At 44.1% G+C, this 23,838-nt stretch overlaps 1 protein-coding gene across 1 annotated transcript in view; it reads right to left on the minus strand.

Moving 5' to 3' along the window:
- The window catches only part of PLXDC1 (plexin domain containing 1), a 91,187-nt gene that overhangs the window by 41,593 nt on the left and 25,756 nt on the right, over window positions 1–23,838 (minus strand). The window contains exon 3 of the mRNA XM_060780781.2: window positions 678–821. Within this exon, the coding sequence (XP_060636764.2) occupies window positions 678–821 (144 nt within the window). The remainder of the gene's footprint in view (window positions 1–677; window positions 822–23,838) is intronic.

The following is a 23,838-nucleotide window of genomic DNA, read 5'->3' on the forward strand; positions in this document are numbered from 1 at the left end:
TACCACTGAAACAGGTGTTTCTCTGCCTCTTTTGACAGGGGAATTTTGTGTTCTTTGCCTCATTTCAGCAATATGTATTTATTTGAAGGTCCCTCTTATCACTATCTATTTACCACTAACCAGTGGATCACAATAAAGTCTAAACAAACAGAGTTACATCAACACTTCACTTAAGCACTCTTAAGTATCGGAATCTCAGGATATTAAGTAAGGAATAATAAGCAAGCTCTCTGTTAGCCTTTAAGACTATATATTATATGCAGTGATAGATATGCAAATATATAGCTTTCCTTAGCGGAGAACAGATTTTTCAGTGTGTAGACTGATTCCTGCCCATTTTCTTGTAGTTGACCAGGTCTAATATGCATACAAGGAGGAGAAGATAAGGCAAGAATAGTTGACCTGATGCTCTCTAGAGTTTTTGGCCAACACTTAGGCCTTTTAAATATGGTCATTGGTTGGATCAGTGAAACCTGGAGTCCAAAACATTAAAGTGCCCAACCTTGGAGATGGTATGGAAATAATCACCTTCAAAGGGAAGTCTGGAATTGCATTGGTAGACTCCTAACATCAGAGGATCCAAGAGGGCAGGAAAGTTCATAGGTCTAGGATCAAAGGATCTGGGAGGACAGGTAAACTGAAGAGACAAGTCAGCACAAAGAGGTAGGCTCACCCACCGAGGCCTGTCTGTGTGTATTGGACAGGATTCCATGGACCTTCACTTGGCTCCTATTGGCTTCTGCTATTTCAACCCAGAGTTCTTTGGCTCGCATCTCACCAGGACCATAAATTCGGGATATATAGTAGTTATGGTTGTCTTCCTGTGTAGAGAGAAACAGATGTGGTGGTTATTAATAAAGGCCAAAATAGGCATTTTGTAGAAGCGATGTGTTGTCATTTAATGTGCAAACTGTATGTATGTACATACAATGTTTCTCTGTTTTCTGTATTTTCCAGAGAATCTCTCTGATGGAATGCAGAAAATCTCTTCTCAATGCATGGGGAGAGCTGGAGGGCCTATGCATATCTACTCAAACTCAATAAATTCGATGGGACCTATTCTAAAGGGAGTATTTTTCAAGACTGCAACCTTGGTTACTTCAAGAATAGTTCCCATCGAATTTATTGAGTCAAAGGAATATCAATAGCAGCTGCTACAATTGATGCCTAGTGAAGTCCTTTGTGGAAATTTTATGCTGTAGTAGCCAATGGCTGTAAAAATCTTGACATCTGTTGGGTAAAAACCTCTTTCTCCAGTTACAACACTTTTTTAAAGAAAGAAGACAACTTGATGACACTAAAAATTTACAGCTGCTTTATATCTTATCTGAGCATCAGATTGGAATTCAGGTCTGATCTTCACTTGCATGAATATTCACGATGTGGATTTGTAGCTCACAGCTGCTGTTGAGTTATGACTTCTATCATCTCTGGCCACTATTCACACTGACTGGGGCAAATGGGAGCAGGAGTCCAGTGACATACGTAGATTCAAAACTTTCCATGGGGAATGCACTCATGAACTTATTGTGGAAACAGGAAACTGTGGATAATAGGAAACCCTACTGAAATGAACAACTTCTCTCAGAAGTTATCATAGATACCATTTAATGGTATCAGTGTATGATGGCATCAGCTCGCACTAGAACACCACAAAAACAGAGCCAATGTTACCAACAGAAACGGGTTGGGAAGTTTTTCTACTCCATACAATATTGAAGTAACAGCAATGTAAAGAAAGGCAGAATACCTGAAGAAGATTTAAGCGAAACAAGGTGGAACAACCAGGGAGACCTTGTCGTGTTTTGTTGTTATCTGCATGAAGAATCTTTACCTAAATGGAAGCTGTCTTGGTTTTGGGTTGTTTAGGTCTTTCGGGCTGTATGACCATGTTCTAGAACATGGCCATACAGCCCAAAAGACCTACAACAACCCAGTGTTTCCAACCATGAAAGCCTTGTCTTGGTTTTGATCTGCTCGGAAACATTTGATTTTGACTCATTCAAAAAGCTGCCGCTTGATACAGACTTATGACGAGAATATAGCTCTAGGATTACTACAAACATGGTTGTCTCTCTATATTCCTTTCTTGTGCTTGTTATTAAAAGACAATAAACTAATTCAATATCTCTTTGTCAGAAGTTATCATAGAGTCATCCTGAAAGACTTAGAAAATTCCTAGAGATATATTCTCTTTCGGAATTTGCTAGGTCCTCCAAGATGGTAACTTCTCACAGAAGCATACCATAGAATACCTGGGAGGACCTAAGAAATTCCTAGAGATGACATACTTTGTCAAATGCAGGTCAGTAAACCTTACTTGTGTTTGTTACATGTATTTATATTTTAAAATACTGCAATTCATAGTTTTAAAACCTTGCTATTTATCTAACAGTACTATTTTAATAGCTTAGTTTCTAACACTGATGAACAGAATAATATTATATCTATACTACTACAGCATCACCGTCAGCATCTTGAACCACTGCTAAAAATGTGCATTGGTTCAATTCATTCGAGAATGACATTCAAGTGCACTGTAAGCAAAGGCAGATTTACTTCCTGTAAAATCTCTGGAGGGATGGCTGCAGATTGCTTAAAGTTTATGATAGATGCTTCAGCTAAAGCACATAAAATTGCTGTTTTAACAAAGAAGATCTCGCCTTGTATTAACAGCTTTGCTGCTAGACCAGGCGTGGGCAAACCAAAGCCCGCAGGCCGGATGCAGCTAGACGGTAGTGATTTGCACTGATCAGAGGGGCATATTCTTTAGTTGCCTCTGTCTGTGGACATTACACAATGAGAGCACTATAGTTCCAATTCAACTACCATGGCAACAGCTTATAGAATCCTGGGATTTGCAATTTAGGGAGCGATATTTCAAATTCTCAGTCAGAAAGCTGTAGTACAGTGGTTCTCAACCTATGGGTCCCCAGGTGTTTTGACCTACAACTCCCAGAAATCATAGCCAGTTTACAAACTGTTAGGATTTCTGGGAGTTGAAGGCCAAAACATCTGGGGACCCACAGGTTGAGAACCATTGCTCTAATACAGTGGTTCTCAACCTTGGTTCCCCAGATGTTTTGTGCCTTCAATTCCCAGAAATCCTAACAGCTGGTCAACTGGCTGGGATTTCTGGGAGTTGTAGACCAAAAACATCTGGGGACCCCAGGTTGAGAACCACTGCTCTAGTACCTCCCCATACTACAAGTCCCAGGATTCCATAGAGGAAGCAGTCATGTCAGCTAAGGTGGAATCATAGCATTATAATTTTGCAGACCATTGCAGACCAATGACCATAGGCCTCTATGGACCTTATCCCACATCTATGGCAAGCACTTTATTGGGCTGTTTCCAATGGGATCTCATGGTAGCCATCTGATTAACAGTTTACATACTGAATGTGATGGAATGACTACTCTGGCCCTTTCAATGGAATAAGGTCCTATGTAATTCTGCCGGCCAATTTATGACTTTTGCATTAGAATCCTTAGATCCCTGACCAAATAATTTATGTATAAATCTGTATTGATATATACCAATTTGTGGCTTTCTGGACATTACTGCACTTGTAGTTTCCAATTACCATGACCACCATCGGTGATTGTGCTGTCACGCGCTGGGCAATTGGTTTTTGAACAGGACGGGCTCGTTGTGCCCAGCGGGAAGCCGGGGTGCCTCAAGTGAAAGGCCCTAAGGATTTTCCTATATAGTCTTTAGAAGCTTGAAAAGTTTAACAAAGTCCTTTATTATTGCTTAGGTCTTCAACAAAACAATCAAATACTTCTCAGAACTTCAACAGGTCAAACAAATACTTCAAGGCTTTGAATCGAAGTCCTGAACCGGTGCCTGGCCGCTGTAATGGTCTGGATGAGGGCGAACAAACTGAAACTAAATCCAGACAAGACAGAGGTACTCCTGGTCAGTCGCAAGGCCGAACAGGGTATAGGGTTACAGCCTGTGCTGGACGGGGTCGCACTCCCCTTGAAGGCGCAGGTTCGCAGCTTGGGTGTGACCCTGGACTCATCGTTGAGCCTGGACCCCCAGGTTTCAGCGGTGACCAGGGGAGCATTTGCACAGCTTAGGCTCGTGCGCCAGCTGCGCCCGTACCTTCGGAAGTCTGACTTGGCCACGGTGGTACACGCTTTGGTCACATCCCGCCTCGACTACTGCAACGCTCTCTACGTGGGGCTGCCCTTGAAGACGGCCCGGAAGCTGCAGCTAGTCCAACGCGCGGCAGCCATGTTGTTAACGGGAGCAGGACGCAGAGAGCATACAACGCCCCTGCTGTCCCAGCTCCACTGGCTGCCGATTCGCTACCGGGCCCAATTTAAGGTGCTGGTGTTATCCTACAAAGCCCTAAACGGTTCCGGCCCAAAATACCTTGCAGACCGCATCTCGGCCTACGAGCCCACGAGGGCCTTGAGATCATCCGGGGAGGCCCTTCTCTCGGTCCCGCCTGCCTCACAGGCACGTCTGGCGGGGACGAGAGAGCGGGCCTTCTCGGTGGTGGCCCCCCGGCTGTGGAACTCCCTCCCTGCTGATGTCAGACAGGCCCCCTCCCTCATGGCCTTTCGTAAGGGCCTGAAGACTTGGCTCTTCGAGCAGGCTTTCAACTAAGTGCTATGCTACGGGTAATGACAACCGGATTGAACTACGACGACGAGATTGACTATGATTCCATAAATATGACGCAGCGGATTTTTAGTATAAGTTGATGTATGTATTGTGATGTTAATTGTTGTTTGATTCTTTTGTAAAGTGTCCTTTTGTACTGTACGCCGCCGCGAGTCGCCCTAGGGCTGAGAGCGGCGGCTAACAAATGCAAGAAATAAATAAATAAGAAATAAATCAACTGGTGGCTTTCTTAATCTTGTCCACAAGGGACAGGCAACTGGCTTCGTGAACTGTTTCTTTTCTTTAAGAGGAAAACCCTTTTTAACCCCTCCTTAGGCAATCTACTTTCTAAACTTTGCTGGTGTGGGCTCTACTCCCGGCTCCAAACTTCTTCTTGGGTCCCGAGTAGACCTACCAGTCAAGGCTTTGTAGATTCTCCAGCTGGAGTCCTTTGGATCTGTTTTCCCCTGGATGCTGTGAGATACGAAGCTTCTCTACAGGTGGAGCTAATCCATGTCCTGTAGCTAAGCTTTCCAATGCAAGACTGACCTAAAATGCTCCCTCTCCTCCCAGAGTCCTGGGGAAAGGGGCAGAACCAAAACTTAATAATGATTGATGGGCCATAGGCCCTATAATTGCAAACCAAGGGAAGCCACCTTATTGCAAAATGCATGGAACTTTGGAATACATGCAAACACTCAAAGAAAGAAAAGGAAGTTGGAGCTTTTGATACAGCCGTACCAGCACAGTGATGCTGGCTAGAGTGGATGGGACTGCAATCCAGCATCCAGCAACAACTCTTGGCTGCAAAAGGCTCACCTAGAATAATAGTGTGGCCTTGTGAAAAACAGATCCTGCCTCTGGTATCTTCATTAATTCTGTGGAAGAAAGTATTTTAAACTCCAATTCTTACTTCCACCTGTTGTTAAAGCAGAAGAAGATATAAAGGAATTCCCTAGCACCTTTCAGACAACCAAGAAAAAGTAATTTCTAGTACAGTAAAGTATTTTATCCGACCTTCACTCATCCAACATTTTGTATTATCCAACACAGTCTGCCTCCCACACTGATCCACAGCTGTTTCAATACATTGTGATGTTTTGTTGCTAAATTTGTAAATACAGTAATTACTACATAACATTACCATGTATTGAACTGCTTTTTCTGTCAGTTTGTTGTAAAACATGATGTTTTGGTGATTAATTTGTAAAACCATAATGTAATTTGACATTTAATAGACTTTTCCTTAATCCCTCATTATCCAACATTTTTGCTTATCCAGTGTTTTGCCTACCCCGTTTATGTTGGATAAGCAAGGCTCTACTGTATACTCTTTTATGAATGCTAATTCATTTCATCAGATACAAGAGCCTTCTCCTCTTTTTCACATGGACTTACTATTAGGAGGAAAAAATAGGACAAGAGATTTTACAGTCCTTGCTCTTAGGTTGTGCTAGCAGCACTACTGTTTCCCCTGTTTTCCTTTTAAATGGCTTGAGGACAAAGAAGGAGAGGAAATAATCAAGCAAAGAGGTTCTATTAGAGTGATCTAGTTATATTTCCCAAAGAGACCACCTTTCGCCTTCCCCGGATGATGGAAACAGGGCAGAAATTCTATTTATAAAGGAGCATTTAATGCGAAAGGACACTTCCCCTCCCTTTTTCTTTTTAAGAGATCTACCCCTGCTTCTTGAAGGAGGATATTCTGGTTTTTGTGCTATGTGCATAGAAGGAGACAAGAAAGGTAGTTTTGAAGGTGGAAAAAAGTTATCCCAGGACACTTTTTTGTGCGGAAAAGATCTTTAATCCTGTCCTGATCATCGACCATTTGGGACTGAAGTGCTTGAATGAGATGATTAACTCTTTCTCTTTCATAGATGCAGAAAAAGAGGCACAAATAGAACAGATTTGGTGTGTTATTTCATGTCAACACTGATTTATTGCAATCTTCTCACAGGGTTCTCTCCAAACTTCTTTAGACTTAATTTTCCCTTGCTACTCTCTATGGCTGAGAGTGTACGGCTTGCTTAAAGTCACTCAATGGGCTTCCAAGACTGATCAGGGGTTCAAACTGTAGTCTATCAAAATCTCAGTCCAACACTCTGCAAAAACTATGGACAACTCTCTCTCTCGCCGGCCCATGGTTTTCTTCCTTCTCAGACTCCTCCTGCACAAAAAAACATTGCAAACAAGTAGTGGAATGGTAGGGAATATGTGCTAATGCAAACACTACTGAACTACAACTTTCATCTTCCACAACTGATTGTTGAGCTGGGAGTGATGGGAAGAAAAGTTTATCTGCATCTGGAAGGTGGCACGGTTCCAAGCCTGAAATAGGCTGTGCTCTCATTCCTAATGTTCTTGTCATCATCTTCTTCTTAATTATTTTCCCTAACACAGTGGTTCTCAACCTGTGGGTCCCCAGATGTTTTGGCCTTCAATTCCCAGAAATCCTAACAGCTGGTAAACTGGCTGGGATTTCTGGGAGTTGTAGGCCAAAACACCTGGGGACCCACAGGTTGAGAACCACTGCCTAACACATCTTGTTCCTTCCTTTTCTTTTCCTCTTCCTGCACCAAGTTGCAGTTTCTGAAGTCACTCTTGACACAAAAAAACCCCAGTGGTAGGGCTTTATTTTAGCAGGAACATGGCAGATATTTTGTTAAGGGGTATCTAAAAGCTTCAGTGTTTAATGGAGATTTGGTCTCCATCCAGCCAAAATTCTATGTCCTACAGACATGTTGACCTTTATCTCTTACCATCCCTTGCCATTGGTTATGTTCATTAGACAACAACTAGAGGATCATTTTTCCCCACTCCATTTCCACACTACAACATTGGTAATTGAAAATAACAATACTGGATCAGCTAGATGGTATACTAAAACTAAAGGCAGCACAACATACTCTAGGAAAGTTAATTACAAGGGTTATCCAGAAAGTAAGGTTACAAGGCATGTAGCTCTTGTGGAGAATTTGGTGTCACTGCCGTGTAGTGGGAAGCCAGCGGAAGCGAACGAGCACTGCAAGTCATCAGTAGCTCATTAACTGGCTTTGTGGTGAAGGTTAGAGATGAGCATCCTCATTCTGTTTTCCTCCAAGTGTGAAGTTTGCGCTGTAATACACAACTGAAATGCTAAGGGCATGAACGCCGCTGCAATTCATCGCGAAAACGTTTCAGTTCTATGGAGAGGATGTAAAGTCAAGACAGCATATGGCAAAATGGGTACAGAATATATTGTGAGACCATGAAGAAACTTTGCAGAGCCATTCAAAACAAGCATTGTGGGATGCTGATGGCAGGAGTCTGCCTCCTTCATGACAATGTGCGTCTGCACACTGTTCATGCAATACAAGAGTCGTTGACTTCATTTGGTTGGGATGTTTTAAGCCACTCCTCTCACAGCCCCGATCTCGCAATCAGTGACTATAATCTGTTCACTAAATTGAAGGAACACCTTACTGGTAAACACTTTCCCAATGATGACGAGGTGAAAATCGAAGTGACGAACTGGCTGAAAAAGGCGGAGGGAAACTTCTATGGCACAGGCATCAAAAGCTCATCCCACGGATGACAAAATGTATTGAACTGTGTGATGATTATGTGGAAAAATAATGTAATACCTTTACTACAATCCATGCAAGTTTTATTAAAATATATTCATCCTTAGTATTTTAAAAAAATCTTGCAACCTTACTCTTTGGAATATCCTCGTGGTAAGACAAGAAGACTGTGTTTATTCATTTCCCGGCATTAGATAACTGGGTATATTTAATCTCTCAAGAGGAAGGTTGAAATTCTTCTGTTTATCTGGGCTAGTAGCCCCAACACATACCTCCTTGAATATTTAATCCTTGTTACAAGCCATTTATGCTTGCAAACTTTCAACATTTCCTATGGAAGTGATTTTTGAAAGTTAATTGCACATGACATGAAGGTCTGCTTTTGTTCAGCTTGTTTGCTTTTGCTGCATGTTTCCCTGTTCATTTTCTTCAGTGATTTTCCAAACTATTTTTAGTTTATTTATTGAATTTATATCCTGCCTTTCTTCCAAGATGGGATTCAAAGCAGCTAAGTCCCAGAATCTTCCCAGAATATAACTTTCAAAATCTTCCAAAGTATAGGCACTGGCTAAGGCAATCTGAACTTTGTGATTAAAATAACAATCAAAATTTCCAAGCTTTTTTTGAAACTGCAAGTCCTACTATCTTTTACTTTGAGGAAATGGAGAGACATTGGAAGTTCCAGACTAAACACATAGAAAGACAATATGCTCTCAACCCTGTTCCAACCGTGTTGTCAAAGGCTTTCATGGCCAGAATCACAGGGTTGCTGTTCGTTTTCCGGGCTGTATGGCCATGTTCCAGTGGCATTCTCTCCTGACATTTTACCCACGTATATGGCAGGCATTCTCAGAGGTTATGAGGTCTATTGGACACTAAGCAAATTAGGTTTATCTATCTGTGGAATGTCCAGGCTGGGAGAAAGAACTATTGTTTGCTTGAGGCAAGCGTGAATGTTGCAGTTGGCCACTTTGATTAGAATTTAATGGCCTTGCAGCTTCAAAGCCTGGCTGGTTACTGCCTGTAAATAAAGGACAATAAAAAAGCAACAATTAAAAAACAAGTAAATGCCAGACAAGAATCAATCAGGGCCACCTAACACCTCCCAACAAAGGATTCCCCTAGGCAGCAACCAACCAGGCGTTGAAGCTGAAGGCCATTAAATACTAATCAAGGTGGCCAACTGCAACATTCATACTTGCCTCAAGCAGACAAGAGTTCTTTCTCCCACCCTGGACATTCCACAGATATATATATACCTCAGTTTCCTGGTTTCCAACAGACCTCATAACCTCTGAGGATGCCTGCCATAAATGTGAGTGAAACGTCAGGAGAGAATGCCTTGGGAACATGGCCATACAGCCCAGAGAACGCACAGCAACCCTCTGTTTGAAACATTTGTTATTATCTCCTCTTCAGCTGCATTTTTTCTACATGCCTTTCAACTTTATCTTCAAGCTGAATATGTCCCCTTTTGACTTTTCATTGCAAACAGGTTGGGAGACCAAATCTGTTCTGACTCAAATTTCAGGTTCGTTCCATCCAAGCTTTATCTTGGAAGACCACCAACTAAATCATGTGGATTTCACACAGCAGTGTTGTTAAAGAAACCTTTTCTTTCATAAAGGACTCCTCGGGGTTTGGCTGCATTTTTAATGGGATGATGGGGCAACACTCTAGGGAATGAGACATCAATTCAGAATATGTTCATTTGGTGCTTCGAAACAAGAGGATTTATGTGGAAGCCTTGATCCAATGACAGAAAAAGAAACAAGAACTGTCAGCAAAGCTGGAAGGTGATGGAGGTGATAGGAAAATGGGGAACTGAACCAGCCAGAACAGTTAGTTTCTTAAAGCCTAGAGGTTCAGACAAGCACCCTCTATTTATCTTCAATGAGCATGTGACTGAGAAGATTGTTGGGTCCCATAGCAAAAATGACAGTCAGAATCATACTTTTTCTTTCAATGAACTACTGCCTGTAAACCTCCCATCTTCTGCCAAATATCATTCCTTTGATTCACTTATAGCAATAAGTTGTTTGACTGTCTAAAAAGTTTATAACTTTTTCATCTTCCTTTTCGGATAGTCAGTCATAGTTATGGTTGCCTTCACCACCAATCTGGTAGCAAATGTTGGGAATGGCAGATTTATTTATTTATTATATCAGAAGCAAACCGAGGATACAGTTGTAATGTATTTTAAAAACATGAAGATTAAAAACTTGGCATTATATTAAATTATCCTTTGACCCATAGCTGCCCACTTTGAGTGCCTCTGGTGTTGCTATAAGAAGGTCCTCCATTGTGCATGTGGCGGGGCTCAGGCTGCATTGTAATAGGTGGTCTGTAGTTTGCACTCCTCTACACTCACGTGTCGTGGACTTCACTTTGTGGCCCCATTTCTTAAGGTTAGCTCTGCATCTTGTGGTTTTTTGTTTTGTTTTTTATTGGTCATGTCAGGAGCAACTTGAGAAACTGCAAGTTGCTTCTGGTGTAAGAGAAGGACATTGCCCAGGGGACGCCCGGGTGTTTTTTGATGTGTTATTATCCTTGTGGGAGGCTTCTCTCATGTCCCCACATGAGGAGGTGGAGCTCATCCGTACTCTCCCCGGATTCAAACCTGCGACCTGTCGGTCTTCAGTCCTGTCAGCACAAGAGTTTAACCTACTGTGCCACCAGGGGCTCCTGCATCTTGTGGTGCCAGAACATAGTCTATTCAGTGCCTTCCAAGTCATCCAGTCTTCTGTGTGCCCAGGGGGAGTCTCTCATTTGGTATCTGCCATGGCTTGAGGTTCCAGGTTTCAGCCTGCCACTTTTGGACTCTCACTTGCTGAGGTGTTGCTGCAAGTATCTCTGTAGATCTTAGAAAACTATTTCTTGATTCAAGGCATTGGCATGCTGGCCGATATCCGAACAGAGGATGGGCCAGAGATGTTACTCCCTTGGTCCTTTCATTATTGGCTGCTACTTCCTAATGGGTGTCATATGGTACAATACTGCTAAACAGTATAATTTCTCCAGTGGTGTAGGGCACAGACATCCTGTGATAATGTGGCATGTAATAGTGGCAGATAATAGTAACACAGAACTCAAGAGGAGGAAATGGAATACAGCTCCCAGAATCTTGCTGCTGACATGACTACAGACCATGCTGGTAGGGGAATGCTGGGAAATGTAGTTCATGGAAATAACTATTCCAAGATGACTTATGTTCCCTAATTTAGTCTGCTGCTCTCAGGGTGTTGTTATCATCAATGTCAAAATAAAATTGAACCTCTGGTCTGAGGACCTCTGTAGATGAATTGTCCTTTGACTCAGGACTTGGGTCAGCCCTGATCACAGGACTATCAACTCTTTATAGCTCTTGCCCAATTGCCAAAACTAGCACATTCCCGGGGTGAATGTTTCCCCAGGAATCATCAGGGAAGTTTCTTCTTTTCTGAGCCTTTAGCAAATTGGTTCCGCACCAGCATGGTGCTGAATCCAGCAGCGTTCTCTGCCTCAAGGAAGATAGGTCAGCTTGATTACACCATGTAACACAATTTTTGTGCCATTTCCTAATTGGGTCTATCATAAAAACATGGGGGAAAAAGTTTATTAAACTGCAACAACATTGTTTTTGCGGGACATCCTGCAGCACATCTTGTTTTAGTTTCTCAAGGAATATCTATTTAGTTTTTCAAGGAATATCTCATTGAGTCTCAACCAATTCAACATAGTTTGTGGCAGTCACAAAAACAAAGTTTCTGGAATATTACAATTACAGTGTTCCCTCGCTACTTCGTGGTTCGCTTTTTGCGGACTCGCTGTTTTGCGGTTTTCAATAAATATGAATTTAAAATATTTATTGAAAATATTTTAAATGTTCTTCCTGCAACTTCCTTTCTTTCTCCCTGCAACTTCCATGTACCCTCTCAGCCCTGAGCCCTGAGTCTCGCCCGTTACCTGTGAGGACCCCCACGTGGGTTTGGTGGTTGTGGTTGGTTAATATCATCCCTTCCAATGCTATGTTTCCCAATGCAGCCACTACACTGACAGGGAGAGGTGGGGGGGGGGAAGGAAGAGGAGGAGGAGAGGAAGGCGAAGAAAGTGCGCACGAGCAGGGAAGGAGGAGGGGAAGAGGAGGAGGAGGAGGGGAGGGGGAGCCAGGTGTGTGAGGAGGAGCCACTGGGAAATGTGGTGTGAAGGGGAGGGGGAGGGAGGGAGGGAGGAAGGGAGAGGAAAGAGGAGAGGAAATAGAAGGCAAAGGGGTTGAGTGAGAAAGAGAGCGCGGTGGGGCGGGGGAGGAGTGGGTGAAGCCACTCCTAGGAGGGGATGGTCTAAAAGTTGCTGCTCAACTAAAGTGACTAAAGGATTTTGGTTTTTTTAAAAAATAATCTCTATTGAATTTATAAGAAAAATACGTGGGGGAGTAGGTGAGGGTTGCGGGGGGGGGGGGGGGAACAAAGGGAAAAATTGAGGGTGTATCACATATAAGTACAACACACATACCACACATATACATACACCTACATACATACCCATACAAAAAGACAAATTAAAAATGTGACTTCCAACCCATTTCCAAACAGTACATTTACCCACTACCTCATAGTCTCCCTTCAAATCCAGGGGATTTGCTTTTCACCCGTTCGTACCGATATCATGCATATTGTACCTCTCCATTTCAAATCTTAATTTTTTTTACATTCATATTTGCTTTTCTCATATTCCTCAAAGTCAGTCCAGTCCATCTGTTTCACTGGTCTTCCCGAGCTATTTCTCAAGAACATACAAAAAATACCAAAATCTATGCTGGAAATGTAAAAAACAAATAGGAAGCTATTATCATATGTGGTGGACGTGCCCAGAAGTAAATAAGTTCTGGCGAACTATACAAAAAGTCTCAAAAAATTCTTTTAAAAAAGATCCCACAGAACCCGGAATACTTCCTACTTGGTCTTACGGACAAATACTTAGATTTAAACAGTAATGAAGACATTCTTCTTACATATATATCTACCGAAGCACGGATAACCCTTGCGAAATATTGGAAAGACGAACACATCCCAACAACCTAAGAATGGTTAGACAAATTATTAGAAATAAGAGATATGGACAAATTGACGTTCTTCTTGAGAAGGATTTTGTTTATAAGGTAAAGGAAAGGGGTTATGTAGTGTATAAGTGTGTGGGGAGGGTTTATAAAGACTTAAAATAGTGTATAACTACTGAAATAATGTATAAATATTAAAATAAATATAGCGTCCCTACTTTGCGGATTTTCACTTATTGCGGATGGTCCTGGAACGTAACACCTGCAATAAGTGAGGGAACACTGTGCTTGCAAAGTTAGTACCACACAATTAAACTGGAAATAATACTTTCAAACCAGGAATAGAACATTTTTCAAATTTTGTTACATATTGTTAAGGAATTTTTGCCTCCAGCCCAATTGCTGGAGATCTCTGGCAGACAGAAAACCGACCTTTAGTTATTGGTGCAGGAAAAATATTCAGTCTCTTTTTGGCACCACTTTATTGGCAGAATCATATAACTGGAAAGAGCCCCATGAACCACTACTCTATGCAGGAGCTCCAAGAAGCTGTTTAGTCTCTTCCTGAAGACATCCAGCAAAAGAGACCCATCATCTCGCTAGGTATTTGGTTTCATTGCCAAACCGCTCTCATAGTCAAGAGGTTCCTCCTAATGTTTAATCAGAATCTGCCCTCCTGGAAGTTAAAATCATTGAACCCAGTTCTAGGCTCTTAGCCATCAGAGAACAAGCCTCCTTCTATTTGTGGCAGCCCTTGAGGTATTTCAGAATGTGATATCACTCTTCAGTCATCTCTTCAATCAAGTGAACATGCCCAACGGCCCAGTGCCTTATGTTTTGTTCTCCATACCTCTTATAATTCCCATTACCCTTCTCTGAATCCACTCAGACTTGTGGGCTCTTGCCCTAAAGGACAAGTCTGAGAAACACATGCTCCTGTAAGGAGCTAAACAGAGTCTGTTTCGTTGTTGCAATGTGAATCCTCCCTCCCTGGCCCAGGATTGGCCGAACCTTTGATGATGCAGCTGGAAATTTCCTCCAAGGCTCTGGGGATGGAGGGGAGTCCACACAGGGGAAGTTGGCATGTACCAAGCAGGGGATGGTGGAACTGTAGGATCCACGTTCTTGAGGACAATGGATGATCTGGTCAGGAGGAAGCTCGACTTCACAAACCAGATCTAGCTTGGGCAAGGAAATTAATATAATGGCCCTCTTTCTTTGCTGAAAAGAGAGATTTTAGTGGGGAGTGCCCAACATTTTGGGCCCTAAGATAGTTTATATATTTTGGATTTGGGAAATAAGTGCAACAAGGATATATATAGTTTGTGAGTCATTGCATGGAGATGGTAGAGCAAAGGCCAATGTCCCTGGTAGCTGGGATTCCAGCACATTTGCCACATGTTTATTTCTGCTATAACTATACACACAAACACACACACACACACACACACACACACACACAGCTGTACCCGCCACATGTTGCTGTGGCTAACCTTCCCTCCCTCTTTCTCTTCTTTCTTTCTCTCCTTCTTTCTTTCCACTCCTTCCTTCCTTCTCTTCTTCCTTTCCTCCCCCCTCTCCACCTTTTCTTTCCCTTCCTCTTTCTCCCCTTTCTTCCTTCTCTACCTATTCTTTGACTGAAACTCCCAGTAGTCCTCCTGATCGATCTATCTGCCTACCTACCTATCAATCTCTATCTAATCTATCTATCTGGAGAATTGCTGGAAGTTGAAGTCCAGGAATAGGAAATTGGAAATATGCAGGGATTGGGATGCTCTCAAAGAAATCCAAGGAGAAGAAAGCTTGCAGCTTGGAAGCAGTGCATTTAGATCATCCTCCTCTCCTAAAGAGCCTGGTCTAGAAGATGCCGGGAGCTATAGTCCAGAAGAGAGTGTAGATATGCTATTGTGTGCTTTGTTTGCTGGGGGAGTCATTTTGCACATGCGCGGTAGCATCTTTTCTATTTTTGGCTTTTAAGTTCCTTCCTCTGTGTTTTTCGGTGTTTTTATGAGTGATGGTCACTCGTTGGCCTAATAGGTGTATTGTGTCCAAATTTGGTGGCAATCGTCCAGTGGTTTTTGAGTTATGTTAATCCCACAAACGAACATTACATAGATATATAACCTGATAAGATGTGTACAGATATAGCCAGAGAGAAGGGGAGTCCATGCTGCTGGTGGTCTTGTCGTAGGGTGACCAAGACTTAACATTTTTATACCATTTTAGTCTGATGTCCTTACAAAATATAGATCCTTTATATTTGCGGGGGAGGGGGGATAGTGATTCGATAACATTTGTGGATTTGATTATTCACATATTTGATTTAAATGTTCCCTTTAGGAATATCTACCTCCTCCAGCATGAATCTATGATCAACATCCATGGATTTTGCTCGAGAACCCAGAGATTTCTAGATGGAACTACTTGAAGACCTCCCTGGGAGATCTTCAAGTAGGTCTTCAAGTGCTGGCTTAACTTCACATATTGTTGAGCCCTAGCCCTGAAAAACATATTTTGGGGTGAGAAAATCCCTTCTCAGAAAGAAGACTGATTATGGACTATGTTTAGAACAGTTCTAAAGCGGGGGGGGGGGGGGGGGGGGCACGGTGGCATTTGAGATATATCAAAAAGGACACTTGTTGGAGACTCATCAACACTATCAGCCCATTTTCTCCCTTGTACACATTCTTATAGAGGCTAGGAGCTTCCAAATGTGTTCTCAATAAAATCATGTGGGGGAAAACAAATTTAAACAGCAAATGCTGGGACTGGGTGGACTTGGCTGCTTTCACACTTCGGCATGTGCTCCATCATTACCTCATTGCTGGATCATTAGTATGTCCCAATCCGCCACCTTGATTTGGTTACAGCAAGAATTAAGACGAGAGAAAGAAAACAGGGAGAGGAGGGGGAAAATAATCTTGGAGAAACATGCAGGGGAAGTGAGATTGAGGTGAAGCTCTGCAGGCTAGTTTATGTTATCCTGCAGAAAATTGTCATGGCCTTTCTTCCCTCTCTGAGGCATTGCTTAACCTGAATCCTTTCGCAAATGTGGGAGGTGTGGGGGTGGATATGTTGGATTCCTGCTCTGTTAGTCGAATGACAAGAGCTACGATGTAGGTTAAAATAATATTTTCCCCAATGAAGTTGGTTAAGATACTGCAGGAACATGTTTCGGGCTCCACAGAACAGAATTTCATAAGATCTGACAAAAAGTCCTGTGACTCACAAAAGCTTGTATTCAGCATTAAGCTGCTCTAGCAAATAATACGTCTGAGTGGTTGCATCTGTTCAGACTTCCATGTATTTAACTCCTGCTTACACTCTTCCTGCTGTTGCTTCCACTTCTAGTAAGCTAATAGCAGTTCATGCATCTGGGAAATGCAATTATGGGACTGGTAGGCAAGCAAGCCAAAAATATGTATTTCTGGAGTCTTGGCTGAGGCCTCACGAAATCCACAGCAAGGCTTTTCACAAGACCAAGTTTCCATAATATGGTGGAAACCTAGAACTTTCCAGTTGCATTGGCCTATATTTCCCATCATCCACAAACATAGGAAACTGTATTGTAGAAGGCTTTCATGGCCGGTATCACTGGGTTGTTGTAGGTTTTTTCGGGCTACATGGCCATGTTCTAGAGGCATTCTCTCCTGACGTTTTGCCTGCATCTATGGCAAGCATCCTCTTAGCCTGAAAAAACCTAGAACAACCCATAGGAAACTGTGGTCCAACACATCTGGTGGGCATTGATTTTATTTACAAGCTGTCTAGATCAATTCAAAGATGACAATGTCCAAAACTGAAGGAAGGAGAGAATAACAGGCCTGCAAATACAGTCCAAAAGCCAAATTTAGTACTATGAGGTTCCAGATTTTCCACCAAAGAAACTATAATCAGGGCCTTAGCAATGCCAAGGCTGGGTTGCTGTAGATTTTTCGAGCTGTATGGCTATGTTCTAGAAGCATTCTCTCCTGATGTTTCGCCTACATTGCCCAGCATCCTCACATCACCCTCTTTTGTGAACACCCCACTCTGCCTCTCTCTAGGGAGGAACCTCTTTATTCAAAACCACACACAACTAAATTTTGGAAGGAAGCCTCATTCTAGTTGGCTGTACTCTGGTGGAAGATGCTGGCATCCTGCCTCCCTTGTTGTGTCAGCAAAGTCGGCTCGGACATGCCAGTGCACCAGCCAAGGCCTCCTGCGGTGCTGGTGTCTCCAGCCTTGGTTTCCTTCTGTCTCCTTCTCTTCTCACTTCGTCATGCTTGGAGATTAAACACATGTCCAGATGTTGCCGGGCTGCAACTTTTATTAAGCTACATAACTCTATTGGTTATGCTGGCTAAGTCCCCATCTACACTGCCATATAATCCAGTTTCTGACCCCAGATTATCTGCTTTGGACTGGAACATATGGCAGTATAGGCTCATATATAATCCAGTTCAAAGCGGATAATCTGGGATTAGATACCGTATCATTTGGCAATGTAGATCCAGCCTAAAATGGATGGCATTCTCTGGCTTTGAATTCTATTATCTTGCACATGCGGCCACCTCATTGTCATTGTGATTGTGGATATTGTATTTTTATATTGCTTATTGTATTCATATCTTTTATATATTTCATTGTGTTGTCGTTTATGTCTTTGGTTTTTATTTTATTGTAATTTGTTGTTTGGGCTTGGCCTCATGTAAGCTGCCCCGAGTCCCCATTGGGGGAGATGGTGGCGGGGTATAAATAAAGTTATTATTATTATTATTATTATTATTATGCTACATTTTGTTTTAAAAACTAGGAAAACTGTCTTTGTTCTAAGACAGTAGTTCTCAAACTGTGGAGCCCCAGATGTTTTGGCCCTCAACTCCTAACAGCTGGTAAACTGGCTCCAATTTCTGGGAGTTGTAAACTAAAGTACCTGGGGACGCAAAGGTTGAGAACCACTGTTCTAAGCAAAGTCCGGCTCTGAGGCTAAACTGCCTTTTAAAAGCTAGGGTCTGCTCCTTGGCAGCTTTTCAAGAATATTTGAGATGTTTCAAAAGCAGAGATCAGCAAATGGAAACCTCGTGATATTTCTGAACTGGTTACATTGGATAAAGTTGCCACAGTGAAACCTGGAGAGGGTTCCCATAATTCTTAATGGCTGTGTAGAAAGGGGCTCCCATATTCTTAATGGTTGTACGTCAGGTGTTGATTGTAACCTGGTAATTCTTTCTTCTTTGCCACTTAAAATGTCTGCTTAAAATGATTTTGAATTTATGATGTCCCTAAATTCGAGTTTTCTTGACAATATTTGTTCAGGAGGGGTTTGCCATTATTTTCCCCTAAGGCTGAAATAGTGCAACTTACCCAAGGTCATACAGTTGGTTTCATGGTCGAGCGAAGATTTGAGTCCTTGTCTCCAGAGTTGCAGTTAAGCACTCAAATCACTCTGTCACTCTGGTTCTGATAAAGGTTGCTGTGTGCCTGTGTGCTTCTAGCCATTTTCATCTTATGGTGGCCCTAAACCAACTCTATTATGGGTTGTTTCCCTAAAGCTAAGAGACATCACACTGACAATGAAGATTTGCATAGTTAAAGCAATGGTATTCTCCATAGTAACCTATGGATGCAAGAGCTGGACCATAAGGAAGGCTGAGTGAAGGAAGATAGACGCTTTTGAACTGTCGTGTTGAGGTGCCTTGAACCGCAAGAAGATCAAACCAGTCCATCCTCCAGGAAATAAAGCCCGACTGCTCACTGTAGGGAAGGATATTAGAGGCAAAGATGGAGTACTTTGGCCACATAACGAGAAGACAGGATACCTTGGAGAAGATAATGATGCTCGGGAAAATGGAAAGAAAAAGGAAGAGGGGCCAATCAAGGACAAAATGGATGGATGTTATCCTTGAAGTGACTGGTTTGACCTTGAAGGAGCTGGGAGGTGGCCACAGCTGACAGGGAGCTCTGGCATGGGCTGGTCCATGAGGTCACGAAGAGTTGGAAGCGACTGAATGAATAAACAACAACAAATATCCCAGGAATGGTTTCCAACACTAGAGCTGACATTCTGTTAGTAGCAAATGCACATAGAACTAACGCTATGCATAACTACTGGCAGAGTTGCGTATACAGCAGCACTGCACATTGTACAACATCACTCAGTCATCAGTAGGTGTTGAACAAAGTTGCTATTCCGCTTGGGGGTTGTTTGGTGCTTGCGTGGATATTTGGATGAGGATATTTGCATTATGCTGACGAGATGTTGCATTGAAGTCCAGATATAGCTATGTGATTCATCCACAATTATAGTTCCATCACCGAAAGTTACCTTCATACCTGAAAATATAGATACTTTCTCAAGAGAGTAAGTGCATTCATCCTTCACTGTGGCCCCTGCCTTCAAACTGGATAGATATACTAATACAATAATCAGCAGAGGAGCCTTGTATTTTCAAATGGAAGAGGCAATTTTTCTTCCTGTGCTGCCTTTTGTCTCACTCAGTTGAGTTGTGGTAGTGTCACTTTTAATCTACATATACTTTCTACAACATCTGTACACAATACGATCAAAACACTGTCATTTTATTTCTCCTGTGTGTGTGTGTGTATTATATATATATATATATATATATAGAGAGAGAGAGAGAGAGAGAGAGAGAGAGAGAGAGTCTCTGCCTAATGAGGAAACTTGGAAAGCTTTGAAAGCTAATGTGATACATTTTAAATCTTTTGTTGGGCCCAACAGAGATATTAACAACAGAATTTACTATTTTATTTTTTAACAGCCAACACAGCTGCCCCTACAAGATTACTGGAAGTCTCCTAAATATCCAATACTTTGGGTAGACTCTTTCCTTTAACAGCAGTTTAAGAAGAGGACACATTTATCTCTGTGCAAAAATCAGTAGAGTTACATTAATCTCCATGTCAGGGCCATTCTTTCTACTTGATAATCCAGGAGTCAGAATCATGCGGTATCCAGATTTTTTTGGAGAGCAATTTGTATTATTCTTCTCTATTGGCAGTGTTGGCCAAGATTGATAGGATTTGCAATCCAATCGTATCTGGAAGGCAACATGATTTTCCTCCCTGTGCTAACTTCTGGAGATTTATTTTTATTTATTTATTTTGTGTCAAAATCATTGTGTAAAATAGTTTATCTAAAACTGATAAAATAGTTTATCTACAAGGGGGGGGAGGAGGGGGGGGAGAGGGGATGTTGGCAAGAGCCTATAAGCATAACAACAAGCGCAGGAGAGAGTAATCTTATGGTTCGGAACTGCGGCATGGGGGGGGGAGGTGTTCCACTAGCCGAGGGGCCCCCATAGAGGTCGTGGTGGGAAGGAGGAGATGCGGGAGAAGGAGACCTCGAATTCGGCTTAATTCGGACCGCTTAGCCAAATTGACTATTCCCAACCGGTCTCCTAAGGTAAATTGGTGTAACCAGGTGAGCGGGCCCTCTGGCTTGAAGGTGGTGTTGTTGAACGCCAGATCTGTCAACGGAAAAACAACTTGGATCCAGGATTTAATCCTGGAGGAGCGGGCAGATCTGGCGTGCATCACGGAGACCTGGCTGGATGAAGCGGGGGGCGTAAACCTCTCCCAGCTCTGTCCTCCAGGTTTCTCCGTGCAACACCAACCAAGAGCCGGAGGACGGGGAGGCGGTGTCGCAGTGGTCTATAGAGATTCCATCCATCTAACCAGGAGCCCCATCCCGCAGACCACAAATTTTGAATGCGTCCACCTGAGGGTGGGTGACCGGGACAGAATAGGGATTCTGCTAGTGTACCGTCCACCTCGCTGCACTACAGTCTCCCTACCTGAGCTAGCGGGGGTGGTCTCGAGCCTGGCGGTGGAGTCCCAACGGCTCCTTGTGCTGGGGGACTTCAACATCCACGCCGAGGCAACCCTCACAGGTGCGGCTCAGGACTTCATGTCCGCCATGGCAACCATGGGGCTGTCCCAACGAATAACTGGCCCCACCCACTGTGCTGGGCACACATTGGACTTGGTTTTCTGTCAGGGATGGGAGCAGGGTGGCGGTGTGGAGGAGTTGTCTAGCTCTCCGTTGCCATGGTCCGACCACTTCCTGATTAGATTTAGACTCACTGCGCCCCCCAACCTCCGCAAGGGTGGAGGACCCATTAGGATGGTCCGCCCCAGGAGGCTAATGGATCCGAATGGATTCCTGACGGCTCTTGGGGAGTTTCCCGCCGCCGCGGTAGGTGATCATGTCGAGGCCTTGGTCGCTCTCTGGAATGGGGAGATGTCCAGGGCTATTGACAGGATCGCTCCGGAACGTCCCCTCTCGAGTAACCGAGCTAAACCAGCTCCTTGGTTCACTGAGGAGCTGGCAGCGATGAAGCGAAAGAAGAGGGTTCTAGAGAGCGTGTGGCGCTCAGACCCAAGCGAGTCAAACCGAACACGGTTTGTGTCCTTTTTAAGGGCATATGCCGCGGCAATAAAAGCCGCAAAGAAAACCTTCTTTGCGGCCACTATTGCGTCTGCAAAGAACCGTCCGGCGGAGTTGTTTCGGGTTGTCAGAGGTCTTTTAACTCCCCCAACTGGTGGGAGCCCTGACAACTCGGCAGCACGCTGTGAAGCATTTGCTCGGTTCTTTGCAGACAAAGTCGCTTCGATCCGCTCTGGGCTGGACGCCGCTTTAGATGCAGTCTCTGTGGATGTGACACAAGCACCTGCTTGTCCGATTTTGTTGGATTCTTTTCAGTTTGTGAAACCCGAGGATGTGGACAAGATACTTGGAGGAATGAGACCCACCACGTCCATCCTAGACCCCTGCCCATCCTGGCTTCTGAAAGAGGCCAGAGGGGGATTGGCCGAGTGGGTAACGGTGGTGGTTAATGCCTCCCTTCGGGAAGGCAAGATTCCAGCGAGCCTAAAACAGGCTGTTGTAAAGCCGCTGTTGAAGAAACCATCACTCGACCCCACCAAATTGGACAACTTTCGGCCTGTTTCCAATCTTCCCTTCTTGGGCAAAGTCATGGAAAGCGTGGTGGCCTCACAACTCCAGGTATTCTTGAGAGACACGGATATTCTGGATCCGGCACAGTCTGGTTTCAGACCGGGACATGGTACCGAGACGGTCTTGGTCGCCTTAGTGGATGATCTGCGCCGGGAGCTAGACAGGGGGAGTGTGTCCCTGTTGGTGCTCCTGGACCTCTCAGCGGCCTTCGATACCGTCGACCACGGTATTCTTCTGGGGCGCCTTGCAGAGATGGGTCTTGGGGGCACTGCTTTGCAGTGGCTCCGGTCATTTCTGGAGGGTCGTACTCAGAAGGTGTTGCTGGGGGACTCCTGTTCAGCGCCACAGCCGTTGATCTGTGGCGTTCCTCAGGGTTCCATCTTGTCCCCCTTGCTGTTTAACATCTACATGAAGCCGCTGGGTGAGATCATCCGGAGTTTCGGGGTGCGGTGTCACCTGTACGCAGATGATGTCCAACTCTGTCACTCCTTCCCACCTGCTACTAAGGAGGCCGTCGAAGTCCTGAACCGGTGCCTGGCCGCTGTAATGGTCTGGATGAGGGCGAACAAACTGAAACTAAATCCAGACAAGACAGAGGTACTCCTGGTCAGTCGCAAGGCCGAACAGGGTATAGGGTTACAGCCTGTGCTGGACGGGGTCGCACTCCCCTTGAAGGCGCAGGTTCGCAGCTTGGGTGTGACCCTGGACTCATCACTGAGCCTGGAGCCTCAGGTTTCAATGGTGACCAGGGGAGCATTTGCACAGCTTAGGCTCGTGCGCCAGCTGCGCCCGTATCTTGGGAAGTCTGACTTGGCCACGGTGGTACACGCTTTGGTCACATCCCGCCTCGACTACTGCAACGCTCTCTACGTGGGGCTGCCCTTGAAGACGGCCCGGAAGCTTCAGCTAGTCCAACGCGCGGCAGCCATGGTGTTAACGGGAGCAGGACGCAGAGAGCATACAACGCCCCTGCTGTCCCAGCTCCACTGGCTGCCGATTCGCTACCGGGCCCAATTTAAGGTGCTGGTATTATCCTACAAAGCCCTAAACGGTTCCGGCCCAAAATACCTTGCAGACCGCATCTCGGCCTATGAGCCCACGAGGGCCTTGAGATCTTCCGGGGAGGCCCTTCTCTCGGTCCCGCCTGCCTCACAGGCACGTCTGGCGGGGACGAGAGAGCGGGCCTTCTCGGTGGTGGCCCCCCGGCTGTGGAACACCCTCCCTGCTGAAGTTAGACAGGCGCCCTCCTTGTTGGCCTTTCGTAGGGGCCTGAAAACATGGCTCTTCGAGCAGGCCTTCAATTGAAAGTATCTTGAACACTGGAATGGACTAGGACTATGGAATTTGGCTATGACCCCAGGACTTGACGAAGCGGATTTTTAGTATAAGTATATGTCATGTTGTATTGTCTGGTTTGTATTGTCTTGATCTTTTGTACACTGTCTTTTTTGTTGCTGTTCACCGCCCCGAGTCGCCTTCGGGCTGAGAGGGGCGGTCAATAAATGCAAAAAATAAATAAATAAATAAATAAATAAATACAACTGATAAAATAGAGGGATCACAAGCTGCTAGATGGTTTTAGAGCAAAAATGGGCAACAGTGACTATATTGTCTGTAGCTTTAAAGAATTCTTCCTCTGTGCATGAGGCAGAGCATTGTGG

The sequence above is a fragment of the Anolis sagrei genome, chromosome 6, assembly GCF_037176765.1.
Source record: "Anolis sagrei isolate rAnoSag1 chromosome 6, rAnoSag1.mat, whole genome shotgun sequence".
In the NCBI taxonomy this organism is placed as follows: domain Eukaryota; kingdom Metazoa; phylum Chordata; class Lepidosauria; order Squamata; family Dactyloidae; genus Anolis; species Anolis sagrei.